Below are 21,463 nucleotides of genomic sequence, written 5' to 3' on the forward strand. Positions count from 1 at the left end.
AAGTCTTGATCATGTATTTTATTCCACTGATTGTATCTTTAATTGTTTAGAGCAGAAGAATCTGGAATCACACAGTCACATAATTGGATTTAAAAGGCACACAATGTACAAATATCTATAAAAATCAATGTACAAAGTGGCTGCACATAATTGCATTAAGTAGAAAACAAATATACAGGCCATAAAAATGGAGTCCCAAAGAGGAAGCTACTATTAAAGTGCTAACAAGAAAAAGATATTTATAGTTCATTACATGCATTAAAAAGAGAGTCATGTTTTATTTCTGCTATTGCCAGGAAACAATAAATATTACAGAACAAAAGTTACATCAATACTTTGTCCTGCATTGACATCTACTACGTGGGTTTGTTCCACCATGTCTTCTGAAATTGCTGTGATAGAATAGATGCCAGGAGAAACTTCAATGTAGAAGTCTTTGGAAGGTCTTCTGGGCTTTTGGGAAAACAACAACAACAAACCAAAGCTATGTTATTGGTAAGCTGTCTTAGATTTCCCCCAGCCCCCCAAAAAATTGTGTTTGGGTAAAAAAATTACATTTCAGCTGCTATATAAATATACTAAGATTTTTCTAAGTATACAGAAGGCAGTGCTAACAAAACTGTAAAATGTTTCTGTCAGTACAAAAAATAGCAAGTGCCACACTCAAAGTATTTCAGCTAATGTTTCAATTGGTGGAAGTAATCACTGTGCTGTAATTTAGGTCTTAAAAAACTGAAATTTACCAACCTAGACAGTTCTGAACATAAACCTGGGAATTCCCATTCCCTATACCAAGGGTGCTCTCACTCGTTTATAGTGTGGTACAGATTCAGTGTTTCTCATCTTTTGTATCTTAGAAGTCCCTGAAATTGATTTGCTGAGGTGTTAGGCTTTGAAAAATAGAAACAGTTTTCTTCTCCTTAAGGAACAGGAGTCTTCAGAGAACTTGTGGGAGGGCCAAGTGCAAGAATGCCACAATCCAGTTTCTAACTAATTGTGCAAGTCTCTGTATGCCCATTTGACTGCCTATACATATATTATGACTGCAAATGCACCATTGGTTAACCTTCTGTGCCATCAAGGTCTCCAGATCTGCCACAATTTTTAACCAGCTTGATTCAAAGTGATAAAAGAAACGCCAGCAAATACCTCCACTTACAACCAAAGTATTCTATACACTTACACTTTCCTGGCAAGTTTGAGCTTTGCTGCATTTTATGGAACCTTCAGTCCTCTGGAAAGAAAAAGATAATTATTTTCTAAGGATCCAGCACACAAGGCAAATCCAGGCCAAGGGAGGGCATGCTTTAGGTGCATGAAATTTTCCCCTCCACAAAAGGACGGATAGGACACTGATTGGTGCCACAAGAAGTGACTCTGCCTTTCCCCAACCCAACACAGGCTTGGATCAATCCAGGTGTTTTTATGTCCATAAGGTCAATCTACATACATAAGGCTGAGTGTCACAGACATCAGGTGGATAGCAAATGTCCCACAGCAAGGGAAGGAATAACCTTTCATCAAAACCAGAAGTACCTACTTACCTTTTCTTCTGTGGAATCTGTCTTTCTGTCTACTGACTTGCCATGGTATTTGCAGAAGTGTTGAATTTCATTCTCTTCACACTTGTTGGCTGCCATAGCACCATAGTACTTCTGGACAGCAACAGAAAGAGAAAACATGTGGGAGGTATCAAACCATACTTGCAGCTACTGCAGATTTACAACTGAAAGTAGAACTACACAGATACAGAAGCTGTGTACTAATTGGCTGGTTTGTTGTCTGTGAGGGTGAAAACAAGGCCTGTATCTCCAAAGGCCACCTGCCTTCTGGTACAGGACTCAATCAGACAGGCCTGATTTTAGATGCCTGTTTCCTGACACAAAATATGAAGGGCAGAAACTCTGACACCTCAGAACTGAATTCATGAAAATGTCAGAAGGAATTCTCTGGAAATGCCTGCTTGATCAGGCTGGTCAAGAAAAGCCCTGGTGGAAGAAGGTATAGTTTATGGGTTCTTAAGAGGACATGTATGCAAGCCAGGTGCTCTGCAACCCAGTTGGTGAAGATAGGTTTTGCGGGGCATGTGCAGCAGCAGTGCTCTAAAAGCAGAATAGGTTAATACTGAAAAATGAGTCTGTAAAGAAGCTGAAGTGTCTTTGAGGCTGGTACCATTTTCAAAGCAGTTTTGAGAAGTGTATTTAAGCACACAGCAGCCTTCTTCTGGTTCCACTGCAGATGTACTGGCATCTTCCCCTCTGCAAATTAAACTCTTGAGTACAGTTCTGCTGCCATCTGTTGTCACCACAGAACTCCCAAGGTTACCTTTTTGACACAGGGACCAAAAAGATCCAAAATACCTTTTATTTCACTGACGTTTTTCTTGTCACTGACTGTCAAGACGAAATGTAACAAAAATAAGGCAAATAGCAATTCTTATTTCCATATCTACTGCTGTATTTTTCCTTGAGCTTAAGCACAAATCAACAGATCTGGTTGCTTATATTGCAGTTTTTGTGAAGCTACAAAACATATCAAATGCTCTGACCTTGTGCATAATACTTCACAGAGCATCTCTTTTACATGATGGCACAGAGCAAAGAAATGGAATCCAACTTTTGGTGAGGAATGGGTAAATTTTGATCCCTTAGTAACCCCAAACATCTCATCTTAAACTACAAGTTTAAGTGTTTGCATTCAAGTGCCTAAATGGTTCAGCTGTGGATTTTTATTTGCACTTTGTAAACTTTATCCATGAACTTAGGGGTCTGACAATTCTCCCCTTTTATGACTCTTTTCTACAGAAATGACTGAAGCAGTACTGTCTTGGCTGATGCATAAATGTGGAAGTCATCCACTGCTTGTTCCAACCTTAATACTCTTAACAGGGCACAAGATAGACCCAAAGAATAATTTAAACTGGAAAATACCCTTAGGATCATAGAGTCCAACTGTAAACTTAGCACTGCCAAGTCACTGATGAGTCTCACTCCACTTTGTTTCATCTTGTGTAAAACTCTATTCTGCCCCAGTTGTTTTAGGATTAACTGATTACCGTATATGTAGTGCTTTGAAATGATAAAGGAGTTGCTTAAGAGCTAATCACTTGGTGTGCTGAAGTACTGTTTTCTCTAATTTAATTGCAGGCTTAGGCATGCTGTATTAGCCCTGCAGGCAGTGAGCTCCCTGCTGTGTTAGGATAACAAATCCTGAAGGGCACAAACTGCAGTGGAATTGTCAGAGGCTTCAGAGCAGTAGCTGGGCTGCAGGGCTGTGCTCACAAGGATGGGCTGGCAGAGGCTGGCTCCCAATCTGCCCACCCAGCAGAGCAATGACACCTGCCAGCCAGAGCCAGCAGGAGAATAGTGAGCTGTGCATCTGTACACCGAACCTCTCAATTTCTACTCATCACAAACAAAGGACTGAGCCCATGCTTCTTACCCAGTAGCAACATCCCAGATCCAGTTTGACCTGGTTTAGTCTGGGATAGAGCAAGTTTTCCCCTTAGCACAGTGCTGTGTTTTGGACTTAGTTCGAGTATAGTGTCAATAACAAATGATGTTTTGGTTATTGTTGAGTGGTGCTCACCCTAAGTCAAGGACTTTTCTCATGCTCTGCCAGTGGGGAGGTGCACAAAAAGCTGGGAGGGAGCTGACCCAAACCAGCCAAAAGGAAATTCCATACCATAGAATGTCATATATATAAACAATGAGAGCTATCTGAGGGGCTGACTACTGTTTGGGGACTGGCTGGGCACTGGTTAGTCAGTGGTGAGCAATTGTCTTGTGCATTACTTGTTCCTGGGTTTTATTTATCTCTCCCCTTTCATCACAATTATTACTGTCATTATAATTGGTATTATCATATTTTACTTTGTTTCAATTAATAAACTGTTCTTATCTCAATCCCATGAGTTTTATTTCTCCAGATTCTCCTCCCCATCCTGCCAGAGGAGGTGGGCAGGGAGGTAGTGAGCTGTATGGTACTTAGTTGCTGGTGTGGTTAAATCACAACAGCAACACTGTGAGTGGGGGGCTTTAATTCTAACTTCAAAACAAATGCAGGACAAAAAGCAGCTCTTCACTTGAAATTCAAACTCTCCACCATCCAGAACAAGGTATCAGCCAGCATGAGTGGCTCACGTTCCCCTGATGACAACACATGGTTACTATGTCATAAGGCCATTTCCCAGCAAAGATACTTTTGAGCAATGGAAACATTCCATACCTTGTGACACAATGTATTTTGTGATGTCACTTGACATTTCTGTCTCCCTCCGCATACTGCCTTTCCATCAAGAAATGGAGAAACCTGCTAAAATCTATACCGGGCTACTGGTACTGTCAATAGAAAATGCGGATAGTGGTGTTTATATAAATGCGAAAATGTGGTACCAGCTCAGCTGGTCAGAACAACACTGGTGACATAGATGTACCCTGCCATGATGCTAAATGCCCCAAATTTCTTCATCTCGGCTGGGATCACAGGCTCACTGGCCGAACCCCTGTCATACAACGAGCAAACCTGAAGCCTAATTTTTGCAGTAAAAGTAGTGAGGCCTGTGGCAGGCACATCATGAACATTCCCCTTTGGACGGCTCCGGGGGTGACCCCTCACCTCGCATTCCTTTGAGACTCCTCTCATCAGCTTCTCAATCGAAGCGAACGCTGCACTGAATGGTTCCCGGTCTTGGTCCTGCAACGACAGACATTGCTGGTCACTCAGCGTGCCGCCTGTCGCTCAGAGCCGCACAGAGCGGGGCACCGAGCCGCACAGCGCTCGGGGCTGTCTCGGGGCACCTGGCGGGGCGGGTATTTCGGCGCGGCGGAGTGTCGGGGCGGGCCCGGGGCCCGTGCGGAGATGGATTTCTGTGCATCTCTGTCTGTCTCTCGGTCTCTGTCGGGATCTGTGTGTGTGTCCGCGGGGGCGCGCACGGCGCTGGCCGGGGGCGCGCCCACCGCGCGCCGCCGCGCGCGCTCCAGAACATCGCGCGCCAGCCCCGCCGTGCGCCCCGCGCGCGCCGCCTCCATCCGGCCGCCGCCGCACTGCGCACGCGCAGCCGCCCCGCCCACCCCGCCCTCGGCCCGCCCTCGGCCCGCCCTCAGCGCGCCCCGCCCGGGGACAGCGGGGCAGGGCCCGCCGGGACGCGGCCCCCAGGGCTTTGTTTGTCTCTTACGCCCTGCCCTGCGTCCGGACAGGCTTTCCCTGAAAGGGTCAGTGAGGTGCCCCCGGGTGCTGCTCCCCTGTGCGACAGCGGGATAGAGCCCATAGAAGCCGGAGGTGCCGAGCCCCGCAGTGCCCCGTGATGTCGAATGGAAGCGGTGCTGCCCGCTGCTTTTTTGTTTAAGTTTTGCGGTACGAACTAACAGTGACTGTAGGTGGCGATGGCCGTCCGAATGAGGCGGGTGTGGGTCGCAGGGCAGGGCTGCACACACGCGGCATCCGCTCCCCGAAGGAAAGCCCGTTCGCCGGGGGCGGAGGGAACCCACGCTTGACCCCTGCGAGCAGGATTTGCCCAACCAGCCGGTTCTCCTTGCGAGCTGGGTCTGTCCCAGAGGGGCAGTGCCAGGCTGAGGTCACCGCTCGGAGTTACTGGAGCGGCTTGGGATGTGGCTGTGGCTATGTGGGAGTAGAGCCACTTTGAGCCTTCGCTAACCTTGTGTGCACCGAGGTGACAGTAGTAAGGGAAAATAAGCACAAAAACATTCTTTTAAGTCCCATATGGCCAAGGTTAAAATGGAGGCCCTGATCTTTCAAATCCTGCATTCTCGCTGAGAGCTTTGCTAGCTGTAACCTCTTTGACAAGCACGAAAAATAATGCTCTCCTAGTTTACATTTTATTGTCATCTCCCAGTTGCTTAAGCAGAGCAACAGCCAGCCCCCGGAACAAACAAGCCCCTCACAGGCTGCTTGTTCTTTAAGACACTGAAAGCCCCCATTCAGTGTTCAAATCCAGCTTAACTTTAAGTTTGGTCTCCTGTACTCAGAAGAAAATTTAGGCAAGTTGCTGGAGTGCTTGAGGTCTAGGGAACTGAATGCAACATAAAGGGGGGAGAAAAATAATATTTAATAAAAGCAACGTTAGTGTATTTGATTTGGTGGAGAAGCAGCCAGAGCAGACTTCTTCCTGCTTAACTGGAAGTTGAACATCTTTGTTTGCATCATGCAATGGTCTCCTGGAGAGGTGAGTGGGTTTGCTATGTTGCTGCTCTTGTGCAATAGAATTGGAAAGGCCCTCCTATGTCGTTTTCATAACACTGAAAGAAAACTATGTTCATTTTTTATTCCTGCTAGGTACTTGTAGCAGTAGCTTGTTGTTCAGGAGATAAATTATTCCTGTTGTGTTGAAATTTAAACTCCCACCATTTTCTGATGTTTGGTGACACAGTACTCCTTTTGCAGCTGAGTAAATACATCTGTCCCAAGAAGGTTGACAGCTGAAATAGCTTTTGCTTTGAAACACACATTCACATCAGAATCCAGATGAGAGTTACCCGTATTTCCTGTACATTCATTCTTTTGAAATATAATGGAGGTTTGTGAAATGCTGGGCATTTCCACCAGATTCCGTGTTGTGTGGGATGATGGATCAGAAGATCTGAAGACAATGTATTTCATTTTGGTGGTGAGGTGGCAAAAGCCAGTAATAGTTTATCCTGAGCACTTGGTTTTGGGCCCAGGGAAGTATCCTTAAGTAGGAAAGCTCGTAAGCATTTGCCTGATGCTGAACACTATTTTGCTTCCATTTCAGTCAAAGGAAAGAAAGTCAGCAAGTGCTTAAAAGTTCCAGAAATGTGTAGTGCTAGAATTCATATTTCAAATTGCAGAATACACATTGCTCTTTAGTTTTCTTCTGTACCTTATATAATTTGGTTAATTTATTGTGAAGTAACTTGTTTTATCAAAGCCTACATAATACTTCTAGATCTAGGAGCAGTCTCTGTATTTTGCAATACTCATGGTACTGCTAAGAGCTAGCATTCTGCCTCTTCTGTATTATTTTATATTAAACTATTTAGGTGGGTTTCTCATCTGCCAAACCGTCAGAAGTCGTGGACACGTGTGCCAGAGAGGTGGCCCGCACAATGCTGTTGGTTGCCTGCACAGACACTGTGCCACGCAGGGACTTTCTTCATCCCTGGTATGCACGATGCCCTGGGGCCCCCGGCTGGGCAGTGCCAGCCAGCGGGACACCTCGGGCTTCGCTGCCCAGGGAGCAGAGCGTTCTACACTGCTGCCAGGACCCGCTCCTGGATCGGAACCAAGGTACCCGGCATGGAGCTCCGAGGCACACCGCTGCCTCCCTGGTCCTCCACAGGTGTTGTTAGTACGAGCTACCCGCGGAGCTGGGAAGGGCCCGGGAGCTCCCTGGTTCGCAGCTCCCTGATGGGAGCCATCTGCCCCGCGCCTGGCGCAGGAAGCGCGCCTCCCGCGCTGCTCCTTCCTTCCGCTCTGCCCCGCAAGCGGTTCCGCCCCGAGAGGAGCCCAGTGCTCGTAGTTTTAAATAAAAAAACAAGCGGTATCGCCGCACCGGGGGAGAGAGAGGAGGAAGGCTGTCGGGGGGTCGGTCCTCCCCTCCTCCTCCTCCTGTGCCCATCGCATCTCTCCGCGGGCCAGCCGGCCCTGCCCGGCTGCTCCCCTTCCCTCCCGCCTGTCGGGGACCCGCGTTTGGGGCTGGGGGGAGGAGGGGCGGCACCCACCCCTCCCGGGGGCCGGGGCCGAGCCCTGCCGGCGGGAGCGGTGGCTCGGCAGCCCGGGGCTGCTGCCCGGGCCAGGCTGCGCTGGGGGAGCAGGTTTCTTTGTTGGCTGCCGGGTGACTGGTTCCCATTAATCTCCCGCACTGGTCGTGGCCGTCTCCACTTCCTGCCTTTGCATACTTCTCTCTCCCTCGATCTGAATCCTTTCCCACCCCTTTCCCTCCCCCCTTTCTTTCCCTCTTCCCAGCTTCTCCAAAAAACCTACAATCGCCCGGGCTGCGGGACGGGGGCTGCAGGCGGCCGGCGGAGGGAGCGCATCCCTGCGCACCTCGGTAAGGGCCAGGGAGCCGCGCTGCCGGGCGGTGGTCGCCTCCGGGGACCCGAGCAGGGGAGTGGGACTGGAGGGAGAAGGGATCGCTCGTGCTCCGGGTGGCCGTCCCGACACGCCGTGAGCCTCCGGCGAGCGGGGCGGGCCGGGGATGCGCGGCGGCGGCGGGCGGCGGGAGCTCGCCGAGCGCCGCGGGTGTCGGGTCCCCGGACCGCGGAGCCGCCGGAGGCCATGCCGGTGCGGACCGGCTCCGTCATCCTTGCGGGACTGTGCCCCGTGCTGCCCCGAGGGAGCGCAGATGGGCGCGGGGTCCTTGCGCACGGGCGGAGCGGGGACTCGGTGCTCCCGCACTGGTGCCACCGCCGTGCCTCGCGGGACCCTGCTTTTTGCGTGGGGGGCGAGGGCACAGGCACCGCGGAGGGACAGAGCCCGCGGGACCCCTTCGGCAGGACCGGAGTAACTCCAGCCCGGCTGAGGAGCCAGCGCGGAGCGTGGGGCTCTGAGCTGGGGGAGACGGGGAGCTGCGGCACTTCACTCCCAGTGCCCTCTCGCATCGGTGGTTCAGCCGGCTGAGGTGTTGGCGTGCGTGCTGAAAAGTGTAGAGGAGCCACCTGGACTCCGGCGGAAGACTTTGGGATCCCAGGACAGATTTGGCTGAAGAGCTAAGGGAGCTCTGCAGCAGTTCACTTGGTGGGAAAATCAGATGTCCTGCTCTTGGCTTGGTACCAAATGTTTGCGTTACTAAGGTCACTGCAATCAAAGAGTAGCGGTTACATATGAGAGAGCCTTCTGGTGTTTACTCCAGTTTTATCAAATGTACTTCGAATTTAGTAGTCAAGCTGAATCAAGCTGGGTGCATAGTATTACTGCATAGAGTATGTCTGTAGTAGTGTTTTCTACACCCTGAGCTAACTTGGGGAATAGGTTTTTCATTTTTATGCTGGCTAGTCAGACTTAACTTCGGATATACATTAAATAATCCAATAAAACTGGAGTGATCAAACCAGTGGAAGATGTAGGATGAAACTGTTGTAGTCTGGTTTTTGATGATAGGATGAATGGAAGTGAGATTGATTTAAGATTTTAGAATGTTTTGTTTATACATAAATTATTTATAGTTGGTGGATAAAAATTTCCATATGGTGGAAAGGTAGGTTTACAAGTCAAAGGTAGGAGTATCATGCATTTAAGGTGAGGTTTGAGGAAATAATTTATGTTTTAGGAGCACCAAAAATTAACTTTCATTGTGGTGATCAGATTATGCAGCTGACATAATGGAAATCAGTTACCAATTTGACATGTAAGAGTAAGATTTATGGGTCTGACCATTCATTTCCCTCTTCATGATTACTTTTTTAAAAAATAAATTTGCAACATATTTATAGCAATGGTGATGACTTTATCAAGTTACCCAGGAGTATAGTCAAGCACCTTTTAAAATTAGCTACAGTCTGTCCACTGTTAAGAGTGACTAGACTGACATGGAACTGATATCTTGCTTCTGGGGTGAAACCAGTTTCCTCAAGAATATGGAGTGAGGAAAGGAGCTTTTGGGAAGAGTTGACAGGTATGGTGTTGCTGAGCCTCACTGGGGCATGGAGACTGTCCTGCTTCTAAAAGGATATAGCATATATTCTCTTGTGTGCAGAAATAAGACAGCCCTGCCTGGCCTGGCTTTCTGCTTCTCCCTTCAGGGTGCTAAACTCCCCCAGCCAACTTGTGCAGCGTGGTCACTGCCCCAGGGCAGGGGGAGAGGTGCCTTCTGTCATCTCCTGCCTCTGCAGCATGTTTGTGCTGTGGCTGCCAGAATGTCCTCCAAGAAGTTCAGGATCAAGCATTACTCTTTCCCTTTAAGCAAGTGCCTTAATGTACACTGTAGCTCTTTAAGGAGTGTGTGGCCTCTTATTATTGGTGACCCTGTAAACCATTGTGTAATCTGTTGACTGTAACATACCATGCCAATTTATTCTTGGTTGGGAAGTCTTGCCAAGGACTTGATGGAATAGCATGATTTTATCCACTGTATTGTTTTCATTGTGTTTCATAAACATCTAAGACCCTCTGGGAAGAATCACTGGGGCGTCTGGGCCTCTTTTTTTTTTTTTTTTTTTTTGATTGCTGGTTAAATAAATGTTGTCAGTTTAAAAAAAATTAAAGTGGTATGCAGGATCTCAGAACTGCTAAACACTCATGTTTAGGAAGCAGGACTATTTTTAGTGTAGGGGCATTTAAAGAAATCATACAAGCCCCTTGTGAAGAGGTCACTGTGAAGTACACTGAAGAGCCTTCTTTTAACTGGAAAGTAAACCCAAGTTTCCCACAGCTGAGAAAAGCAAAAGAATCAGATTTGTTCTTTTCCTGCTTAACTGAAGAGGGAAAGGATGAATTTTTTTGTTAGTTTACTGTAGTGGGAGTAATGATGCTCAAATTCTTATTATACAACAACAACAAAAATGCTGGTCTTTATGACACCCTCACCTCTCTGATTTCCTCCAGTGAGTATCTGCAGTGGAGATGTAGGACTGAACAGCATTTAACAGTTTTGAAGAAGGGCTGGGAACTGGCAGCTGAGAATATGGTGTATCCTTTGGGATCTGTGTTTGTGGGAGGTGAACAGTCCCTTGAATTAATCTATGGTTGCCATTCTTATCTATACCTAACAGGGCTAAAACTAGAGAAGATCATGTGTGTTGAGAACTCAAGGTGATTTGGGCTCCTAAATCACTTCTGCATATGGGACTGAGTTTGCCAAATAAATAACTGTGATTCCAGAGAAGTCTTTCCTCAATTCATCTGCCTGAAAAATGGAACTCCTCACTTTAGATGGCTTAAGAGAATGTGGTTTAGTTACCACTGTGTGCTACAAACATCATGTTGTCTATGAGATCTTGAGTAATCTAGCTATGTTTAATGTAACCCAGGCTCTTGCAGGGCAGAAGACCAACATCTGGACTGATCAGACTTTCAAAATGTATGAAATGGTAGCAGATTTGATTTTTGGTCCAAACTTCCTTGATGTCTTGTTTAGAATAAATTTAGTTTAGATTACAAATTTGGGGTTTTTTTCTTTTTTCCCCCTTTTTTCCCTCTTGCTGAGTGCCATGTGTGTTAGTTTTGTCTGTGTGCTGTAAAGTGTGTGCAACTGTTGCTTTTTAGATTTTTTTGGTCTGCAGTTGGGATATAGTTGGGATATAGTTGGCAGTGTGGATAGAGACAAGTTTGGGGAACTGAATCCAAATATTTACATTCTAAATTTGGCCTAGTTTTTGTGCTTGTAAACATTCTTAGTCAATTTGAACTTTGGTGAGGTTATAAGTGGCTTTGCCAGACCTTGCAGAGTCACACCCTACAAGACCTGAAATTCCCCCTTTTGGGGGAAGAGTTTTGGATGTTTTTTGGGTTGTGCGTACATCATCTGAGAGTTAGTACTCATCATTTTTACCCCTTATTTGACTGCAAAATCTTTTCCTGTTTGTTGCTTTTTTTTCATGTAGGAATGCCTCATAATGTGTCAAGTTAAATGTCATAGAGGAGAAGTCCTGACTTAGGAGATCCAGTGCAGATTCCATAAATCTTGGTCTCCTATGCTACTCTAGAGCTCTGCTCTGGTAGAGAGGGGCCATGGTGGTGATTTCCTTCTCTCTGTAGCTACTTTTTTCCTGGTCCTTGATGTTTCCTTGTGCAGAAGTTTTAAGACAGATTTGAGCAATGGGGGTGCTTGCTTACGGAGTTCCAGATTTAAATCCTCTTTTAATTCATGTAGGCTTTGAACAGCTGTCAGATTTTGCTAGAAACTTTTTATTCACTGGGGACTGGGCCTGAAAGATGTGTTCTCCATTAGCAGTTGAACTTTCTAAAGTCAACATTACTACAAACTGTAGGGATAGAGATCAGCTACTACATTAACACTTCATGGCCAACCCATCCTCTTGTGTGGGGATGTCTTCTTATTTGGAGCTGTTGCTGATAATCAGAGTTTGCTGTTAGGATAGTTTAGTTGCAGAGAGCTGGAGACTGTTCTGGGATAGAGGTGACTGAGTTACACTGAGTTACAGTTCTTCCTCATCAGTTGAGGTCTGGAGCTTTGTGTTAGCCAGCTGAGTCTGGCCTGCCTTAGCTTAATCCACGGTGAACATGTTTAGAGTAATGTCACTTGTTCTCCATCTGGAGTGTATTCTCAGATAGTTAAAGCTATTCAGGGAAATGAATGGTCTAATTCCTACAGCCAGTGTTTTTGCTACATTCTGCTGTGAGCTTCTGACCTTGGAGATGTGCTTGGTAGGTTGAGGAACACAGGACAAGAGTAGGTGTTCACTTTTAATGCCATCTTCTCCCCTTCTTTGAAGATATGTTTGGTTGAGCTATGTCTGTAGGCTGAAAAGCTGTCAGCTGCTGCAATGTAGTTGAGAATTCAGTGAACTTGTGCAAATGTAGAAGTCCTTAAGGACACAGGGAAAGCACAGTGGGTTTCTGTCGGAAGTGCGCCCTGTGTGTGTTCACACACACAGGAACAGGATGTTATTTCAGTTTGAGTATATCTGTCTCTTAATTGCTTTTTAAAATGAAGATGTAAGAATGCTTAATGTGTTAACATTTAGTGTTAGGACTGGTGCCAGCACAGGAAACCAGGTCTTTGAGTTGAAACTTTTAACATTATTCTGTAACTCCCATGTTATCAACTCCAATGTTAACAATCACTGCATAAAGTTTTAAAGCTGTAATTCATTTTATCATTTTGATGAGGTTGTCACACTGAATTACTGATTTGCATTTCTTCCCCTTAGGAAAAAGATTATTATTCTTCATGGGACAGCCAGTCACAATCACAGGGGATAGATGCTAACTGACTAGCACTGTGCAGAGCACTCTGCTCAGCCTACTGTTCCAAATATTAGGGCAGAGACCAAAGATTTTGGGACAGCTGGCCTGGAAGATCTTGCAACCCTTCTTCAGTGAGGAGCAGATGTTTGAGACAATAACTCTGCTCATTGTTCTGGGAAGTCCTTCAAGTTAGGAGATGAATCTGTCTCTTGACATTTTTACTTTCAACATTGTTGAAAGTAAATTGAGGGAGTAAAAATAGGTTTTGCAATATGGGGTGAAATTAATGAGGAGTTCTAATGATGTTGATCTTTTGTCCTGATGAAAACTCCTAATACTTGAAGTCACAGGAAAAGGCCTAAAGTCATGTTTCTTTCTATGTGGGCACAAAGAGAAATTGGACACATTGACCGACCCACTGTGTGTGAAAGTGCTCATTTGTGCTACAGGATTGTAATGATTGAAGTTTCCATTTTGCCTCATATCTTAATCCTGATTCCAGGTTCATAAGATCCTGTTATCCAGTGTTCTTCAAATGAGCTTTACGAGCCAGAAATATTGTTTTGAAGATATGGCAAATGAGTAAAGTGCAAAAGCTTACCAAATAATCAGCAAGCTCTGATTATTTCCACTGTGAAGTTGCAAATTGGGATGCAGTTCCATACCACAACTTGTGTTTTCACAGCCTGCTATATCCCTGCTATATTGTTAACTTAATCTTTGAGCAGAACATCACCTGTGCCACTCAAACTGCATAAGAAATGACTGACTTGAAAGAAGGTTGTGATCAGGATAGGAAAAGAAAAAAGATATCGTAAAGAAGCTGCATAAAATCATCAGAGCCTCCCTGAAGGCTGTTTGTAAAGATTACTTACTCCAAAACCATTAAAACAGCATTCAGTTCTCATCGATACAATTCATGCAGCTTTAGGTTAATGTGCGTATTTCTGTTGTGTTTTATGGCCGTATCCATCAGCATTTCTCCTGTGGAAATAAGTAAATATCTGGAATCATTTAGTTGTACTAAAGGGTAAAACAAGGACAAGAACAAGGAGCTCATGCTGTCTCCTTCTTGTCACATGTCTTGTCTGAAAGCCCTTCAGACACTCAGGGGTACTTGCAGATTTTAATGGCACAAACCTGATTGCCTGGTTTTGTTATTACCCAACCTTAGGGTATCCTCCAAGCCTCCCTCCCTGCTTTCAAAGATGCTGTATTTCAGCTCTCCCCAGTGCTAAGGATTGGTGCAGAGGTGTTTCCGGCTGATTGGCTTAGTGTTTATTAGCCTCTGAAGCAGCACTGCTCTTGCTGTTGTAGTTGCAGAGCAGCTGGCAGGGGAATTACACTTTCTTTCCAGAGGTGTCCTCTGACCTGGGAAGCAAAGGGGGATGTTGCCAGGTGGCAGAGCTACCTTCTCATCTAGTGCCAAGGTGAGCTGGGGATAATCTTCTTTTGCCTACTCTGTTTTTTTGTGGCTGCATAACTTGTATAACATAGGTAACTCTCTAGAAAAAATAAATTCAGGAGAGGCAAGGGCTCTCAGGCTCTTGCCGTTTTACCTGTAAATAAGGTTCATCTAAACCCTTGTGTTTTGGGGAAAATTGTCTGTTAGCTCCCAGGGAAATGGTGGGAATTCTTTTCTCTTCCTTAGTGTTCAGCATTTCTTCTTTCTCCTTTTAGCCCTTAGCTTCCCTCTGAAAGCACTCCCAGCAGCTGAGCTGTAATGAACCAGATCTGTGTTTGCCATAATCTCTACTTGTGCTGCTGCTTCCAAACTGTAGATGGATATGGGACTTACATTTTATGGATGCCACTTGCACTGTGGTTTGGGAGTTTTTAGGCCCTAGAAAGGAGATAAATGGGTGACAAATTCTTTATCCACCTGTGAGCATCGAGGCTTCTTGTCTGTCACACACAATCCGTGATAGCAGCTACTTGAGCTGTGACATATTCCTTTGTTTGTCTGTTCTGATATTGACATTTGTATTTAGTAGAATGGCAAGAGAGGTATCGGACTGTGCTTTTCACTGTTAAAGAGTATCACATAAGATTTAATTGTGATTTCAGCTTTAATTCTTGCATTGTTTGCTATTGAGTTGTCTCCCTGTGAGACAGTTATCTGTGAGCTGGAGAAATCAACAGAGAAGTTGGTGAAAGTTCAGCTAAGGCTCTGTCTCCCAAGCAAAACAGAGAGAAAACAATGGAGTTTTCAGTGACAGGCACATGCTCCAGAGAGAATATAAGTGGAAGGTAAAAAAAGTTATGAGACAAATACACTGTCTGCCTAGTCACCTCCAAGAGATTGCATCTGGAGGAGAGCAACAGTCTGGGATATATGGCTGAGTGGAAGTGTGGGTCTTATCTTTTCAGTTGTCTAGATCACTGTGTATTGTGATATTTCTAGCACCTGAAAAATGACAGGAGAAAATACCCAGCTTAAAAGCACAGCCAATGAGAGAGACGGGAGAAGTTTCTTGCTGGTCTGAGTGAAGCCAGCTTCTCTTTTGAAGGTTAATGGTTCACATTCAATCCATTATCATTATTTTTAGTAGAGGGCATTATTATGTACAGAGAGCACGAGATGAATCTGACTGATTTTTGGCATACTAGTATTGACCCAGAACTACTGTGGGTAGACTGATGTGCTAGAGGAAAGAATCTGGCCTATTCCTAAGTCTGGAGAGACTGTGGAATGTTTTGCTCTGTAGAAGTGTAGCTGAGCCACTGGGCTTGGAGGTGTGCTTTGGAAGCAGAACAATTAAGGTTAGTGGCACGTTCATGTGAGAAATTCAAATATACACTGTATATTCATGAGCCTATGGATAATGCCTAAAACAGCAGGAATCCAGCCCTGCATAGCCAAGTGCTTTGTCGTGGACTAAAAACTTCCTTTTCCCTTTCCCGTGTGCTTTGCACAGGACAGGTTGGCAAGCACATCTGCTTGTCCAGCCCAGACAAACATGTAGTGAGAAGGTCATCTGGGGTGGAGACCACACAGAGCAGCTGCTTTGGACCAGATGAATGATCCCAGCAGTGTCTGCTCACCTCTTCCTCACCTGGCACTGTAGTTCTGGCTGCAAATTCTCAAATTGTTTCTGAATTTACTTTTTTTATTAACTCTCCTCTCTTAGTTAGGCAAAGAGTAAGGGGCAAGTACATGTTAACTTTTATTTTTGTGGAGACTTGAGATAATCCTAAATATTGGATAGTCAGTGACAGATGTGTTGATCCAGGATTCATTGACATAAATGAGGTTTTACATATATATATATGTTTTTGTTTTCAATACACAATAAAGGCTTACCTCCATAACTTCTACAAACTGAATGGAGTATTCCTATCCTGGCTGTAATGGAGATAGGCTATTTTCATCTCTAGGCTTTATCATGTGGATTTAAAAAAACCTGAATGATGAGGGCCTCTGAATCAAACTAAGATTGGTTTTTTAGGAGTGGAGCAAATACCAATAAAAAGGAGGAGCTGAATTCAGATAGTAGCAGAAAGATGATGAGCTGTAATAACAGTGTAGCATCTTTTATTTGTAAATCTAAAAGCACTTAACAAAATGTGAACAAATGAATAAAAGACTATATCTGACTTGGGTAGATGAAGAAAACATCAGTGCAGATGAGAAGGATTGGGAAGGTAATTCTGGGAACACACAATCCTTTTTTCTTCATTTTCAGGGTAAGTCTTAGGAAAATCAGAAACATATTGTAAGGCAAAACATTTTCTTTTATACTGAACTACAAGTACCCAGAGTAGTGCTTTTGAGATGACAATATTGCTGCTGCCCTTCAGTGCTTCAAATGGCTTCCACATGCCCACACAATGTAAAATGTGATTCTAAATGAAGTTACTTTTCTTCAAAAGCTGTGTGATCAGGTGGTGAGACTATCAAGAAAATTCAGGCTTTTAATACCCTGTTTCTTCACTGTGTAATCTCAAATATTTATTAATGGACTAATTTATATACAGAGATATGATAATACTTTTTTTTTTCCTTGAAAAGGATGAGTTCTTCTATCTCTACTTACGTCTGCTTTTTGAGTCTTAAGCATAACCATTATTTCTGGTTACAAGGAGGCAGTAATTTTGTATCTATTATCCCCATCCTCCCTGCCATTATAAACCTGTGCCAAAAGGCAAAGATACTTTCTGGTACCTCAGTGTGCAGCTCAGATTTACATCTTATGTAGCCTATATTTATCATGAGTATTCAAAAGATATTAATTTATCAGTTTATTTTCACAAATATTTCAATTAATGCTTTCTGTTTGTGGATTAAGCTAGGTCTTTTTATGAATGGAAACAGGTTTGCTTTGACACACAGGTTATCATAGCAGATGTTTCATTTATCCCTAAACTTCATTTTGACCAGAGGGTGAAGGAGATAAAGACCCTTTCTGCCTTCACAGTTTCTGATCTGTATTAATACAAGTCCTCAGTTTTCTATAAACCCTGAACTAGGTTAGATTTATATAGAACAAAAATGCTCTGGCTTTTTATACAACCCTGCTGAGATTTTCTAAGACACTTATGATAAATGCTCATTTTCCACTAAAGTCAGTTTGAACCAAATACAAAAATCCTCAATGTGGCTTTGGCATAATTGTTTAACAATAAAACATCCACATGTTCCTCTTAGAGGGAACTCGCGACCTTCAAATTAGGAAAGTGCAAGTAAAAGACAGCAACATATTATTTCAGTCTTTTCCTTGTATTAAACATAGTTCTACATGTCTGTATATATCTCTGTTGAAGCAGAAAAGTACCTCTTTCTTAAAACTATTTGGCCCAAAATATCTGCTTTGCTTCTGTTCTCACACTTGGAAGAAAACAGGTTTGCTCTGTAATGTTGGTGTTTCTGTACTTTTCTCCCTTTGATTTTTAACCACTCTGGGAATAACCACCCATGAGGAAGAGCATGTTGATCTTTCTCCAAAAGAGAATGTTTTAATTTTAATAACAACTAAGTACAATGTCTGTGGAAAGAAAGAAAGAAGTCTTGGTAAAGAGTTACTACCTGGTAAGTCTCTTGCCCAGATGCTGCTTTTTTGCTCACTCATTCAGAGGTTTTCTAAGTCATTCCGATACCTGGAACCTCAGTTTCCCTGTGTGTTTGTGAAGCAATAACTGATATCTCCCCATGTATTCCTGCGATCTGCTCATTAAAGAAGCAAAAGTAACCAGATGTTTGTATTTAGCTGTTTTTTATGACGTGTACCTTTGCAGTTTGCTGCATTTCTTTTGTAACCTGGAAAGGCTGTGATGGGCTGAAATTGCACTCTGAAGGGTGGTGGCAATTCTCCTGTACAGTTTCAGTGAGCCTGAGCAGTGCATGTGGCTTGGGGAGCTCTGAACTTGGGAAGGCTGAAACTTGTGTTTGTTCTGTGCCGACACCCCTGGCTGAGCAAAGAAAAGGTGTTGACGTTGGAAGGAGCTGCAGTTCTGCTCCCTTGCTAAGTATGAGGTGAAGCCCTAAAGGAAGGAATAGCAATGATGTGTGACCCAGCAAAGGGTGTTCAAGACTACTCCCTCCAAGTAGCTGGACCCTCTGAGCCATGAGGACTCACCATCTGCCAGCCAGGCACTCTTGTGAGAGGCTCAAAGCATCTAGGTTTTATAGGCCTGTTAAAGCAGTGCTGTGCAAGATGCTATCTTTTTGTGATGCAGCAGGATTTCTGACTTTTCTTTTTCTCCTCACATTTCCCATTGTCCAGGAACTGTAGCATCTATCAGGTTACACTTTCATTTAAACAAAATGCTACCAGTATGCTCACAGTTAAACATGCTACATAAATACCTTATTTTACTGCTTTATTAAATGTGTAACAAATCTATTTGGCAGCCAACTAATAGGAAATGGCATATAGGTCTCTTGCACATTTAGTGAGCTCTAAAGTTTTCAGGTTTAAAGTTTCAGGTTAATTTGGGTTTTGGATATCACTTTCTTTGAAAAACTTTTCAAATAACCTTATTTCTTTCTCAGTCCTTTGAATTCTGTAGGGACTCTGCTAGTTTTTTATACATGCTGCTTGTTTGAATTGACTTGAATCCTCTGAAGCACACCTTTCTGCAACTTTATCAAATTTCACTTTTGTGTAAATGGATTGCATTTGGGTCAAATATTTTTAAGCTACATGTATAAAATACAGAAGGGGAGGAATAAGCAGGTAACAGGAGATTTGTTTGCATCCTTAGCTTTGGTTTGGTGCTTTGATTTCACTGTATCTTTTTACAGATGTTTGGTACTACAGCCATAGTTTTATTCCTGTACCCTCTTGTGGAGGGGATGCAGGCCAGAGAAGTGAACTACTCTCATTTCCTCCTCTAGTATTTCTTCTGGTCTTTTTCTATATTCATGTAGACATTTCCAGAGCTTGGATCACAAGCTGGGTTAGCTGATCTTTCATGACATTGTTTTATTGTATTTACCAAAAGTTTCTTTCAGTACCACACTAGATTTTTTGCTATTCTGGAAACTCTCCTTTACTTGTAAACTGATGTTGGGAGATAGTTTCATCAGGAGATGAGGCTGGCTGGCAATTTCTGGCTCAGATGGAGGAAGAAGGAGCACTAAAGGGACAGAAAATGCTTTTAACTTGTGTACCATGAAACTGAATGGAGGTGATTTAGTTTACTGGCTGCTTGTTTTCCTCAGAGCTCTTCTCTGTCCTAAGGGAATCCCTCCTGCAAAGTTTCCTTGGTTTAGGCAGTTTGTGACCTACCCCTGGCCCCACAGCTGCTCTGTCCTCAGGCAGTTTGGGCATGTCTTTACACTGGGCCAAATGCCAATTGCATATTTGGGACTGAAACCCCATCTGGATTTTTTTGGGTTTTTTTTTTTTTTTTTTTAAGCCAGAAAAAGAAATCCTGAAAATGTGTCTGGTTTTTGTATTTTGCAAAGGATGTTGTTCACAATAAGGGCAATGGAAGTCTAAACCTTGAACTACATTAACACATTTGCATTTTGCTGAGGTAACTGAAGTATTTAAGTGCATGCCAACAGCATGATACTGTGTTTCTCAGACGAGGATCATGAAACAATGATAAAAACTCCCAAAAAGGCATAAATGGACGTAGGCCTTTCCAGTGGTTTTGTTTCCCATGTAGAAACCTGATCCATTGATTGTTTTCTCTACTGTGCTTAATAGAAACAGCAAGGGAATTGAAAAGCAGGGACAAGCACGTGTTTTTCCATAGCTGATACTTAACAAGATCAGATTCTATATCCTTTTGTAAGGCTGAGTGATGCCCAGTTCCTGCTACCTGGGAGCATAGTTGTAAGGAAATCAATGCCTTTAATACACTGGATTTCTGCTCCATTTGTTTAGAAAGGTGCTCCTAGGGCTTGCTGCATAGTGAGGATTGTGCTCCTGGCGGGAATTTACCATGCCCACCTACAGTGCCTTTCCCTACTCTAAGACTGAACGTCAGTTTTTTCTGCAGTAAGACCAATGAAGGAAAGTAGCCTGTACCTCAGTCCCCTGCTTCTCTGAAGTATTTCTTACTCCACTTAATGTAAAAGGGTAAAAATATCCCAGTATGATGGTGTGTTCCCCTTGCTTGAGGAAGCAGGATGACATTTTCCAGCAGGCTTGGAAGCAGAGTGGAATCTGCCTTTGAATAGGACTGGTGGCTTTGGCAAAGCAAGCTGTATGATACAAGACTGGTTTTAGCAAAGTTTTCTAAAATGTTCTGACTAAACAGCTTTCATAGGCTAAACAGACTGGGAAAGGCTCAGTCTGTGGGCAGGAGACCTCCCAAGAGCCTGCTTGGTTCTGTAATTCAGTTCCTGGCATTTGTCCCCTGACCAGAGAAGATGTGGGCCAGTGGTCCAGCAAGGAGCTGAGGACACCGTCCTCTTGGACATCATGGTTGTCAAATAAGATCTGAATCAGGTGCTGGAATTTACACTTATGCCTGGCTGCCTGAGGAGTTATTACATCTCTTGGATCTAAGCAATTGTTCAAGGCACTCTGAAGTGTACACTCACCAGAATGTAATAACGATTGCCCTGCAACATTAAAGTGTCATCTAAAGATAACACAAGACCAGCCCACCAATACTGTTAAACAATCACAAACAGTCCAGATTAAGTTAGCCACTAAATCAAACTAGGAAAGCCCTCCCTTCTACCCTTACCAACTCCTACAAAGATTTGTTGCTTTTGACTCCTCCTTGGAAGATTACCAAATTTGGAAATGTGAGCTATTTCTGACCAGTTTGGCATCAAGAATAGGGTGCTATTTAAATGCTTTTATTTTATTTTTCTTTGGTTTACTGCACTTCTGTTTCCACAGATTTCCCCTCTTACTCTAAATGGATAAAACAATATTTTGTCCTTTACGCCCTCTATACTTCTGTGGCTTTGCACTGTTCAATGAATATTATGTTTTGCTCCAGAAACAGCTGTATTCCACCAGATGAAGCAATTTGTGTGAGTGCCCAATTTTCTTTATTTATTTTTCAAAGGTATTGCAAGGTTACTAATTGTTTAATGACTTTAAATTCTTCCTTGAGGAATATCCTATGACTTGAAGCAACAGTGAAGTCAGTGAAGGCATAAAGATGTTGGCTATATGTATTTTGAAATCTTTAGCTCACATTTGTG

At 43.9% G+C, this 21,463-nt stretch overlaps 2 protein-coding genes across 4 annotated transcripts in view; one reads left to right on the forward strand and one right to left on the reverse strand.

The window, feature by feature from the left end:
- Positions 1 to 3: 3 nt before the first annotated feature.
- On the reverse strand, positions 4 to 5,569 carry AKIP1 (A-kinase interacting protein 1). Its single transcript, XM_063398034.1, has 5 exons — positions 4,800 to 5,569; positions 4,618 to 4,695; positions 1,545 to 1,655; positions 1,184 to 1,234; positions 4 to 453 (listed from the first exon to the last, which is right to left on the reverse strand). The coding sequence occupies exons 1-5, from the start codon at positions 5,028 to 5,030 to the stop codon at positions 310 to 312; spliced, it is 615 nt and encodes a 204-aa protein (XP_063254104.1). The 5' UTR covers positions 5,031 to 5,569; the 3' UTR covers positions 4 to 309.
- A 2,189-nt stretch (positions 5,570 to 7,758) lies between these two features.
- DENND2B (DENN domain containing 2B) overlaps positions 7,759 to 21,463 on the forward strand; it is a 151,104-nt gene continuing 137,399 nt past the window's right edge. For all 3 annotated transcript variants that reach the window (XM_063398042.1, XM_063398043.1, XM_063398041.1), the window contains exon 1: positions 7,759 to 8,029. The gene's annotated coding sequence lies outside the window, so the exon portion shown is untranslated. The remainder of the gene's footprint in view (positions 8,030 to 21,463) is intronic.

Source organism: Prinia subflava, chromosome 5, assembly GCF_021018805.1.
Source record: "Prinia subflava isolate CZ2003 ecotype Zambia chromosome 5, Cam_Psub_1.2, whole genome shotgun sequence".
In the NCBI taxonomy this organism is placed as follows: Eukaryota; Metazoa; Chordata; class Aves; order Passeriformes; family Cisticolidae; genus Prinia; species Prinia subflava.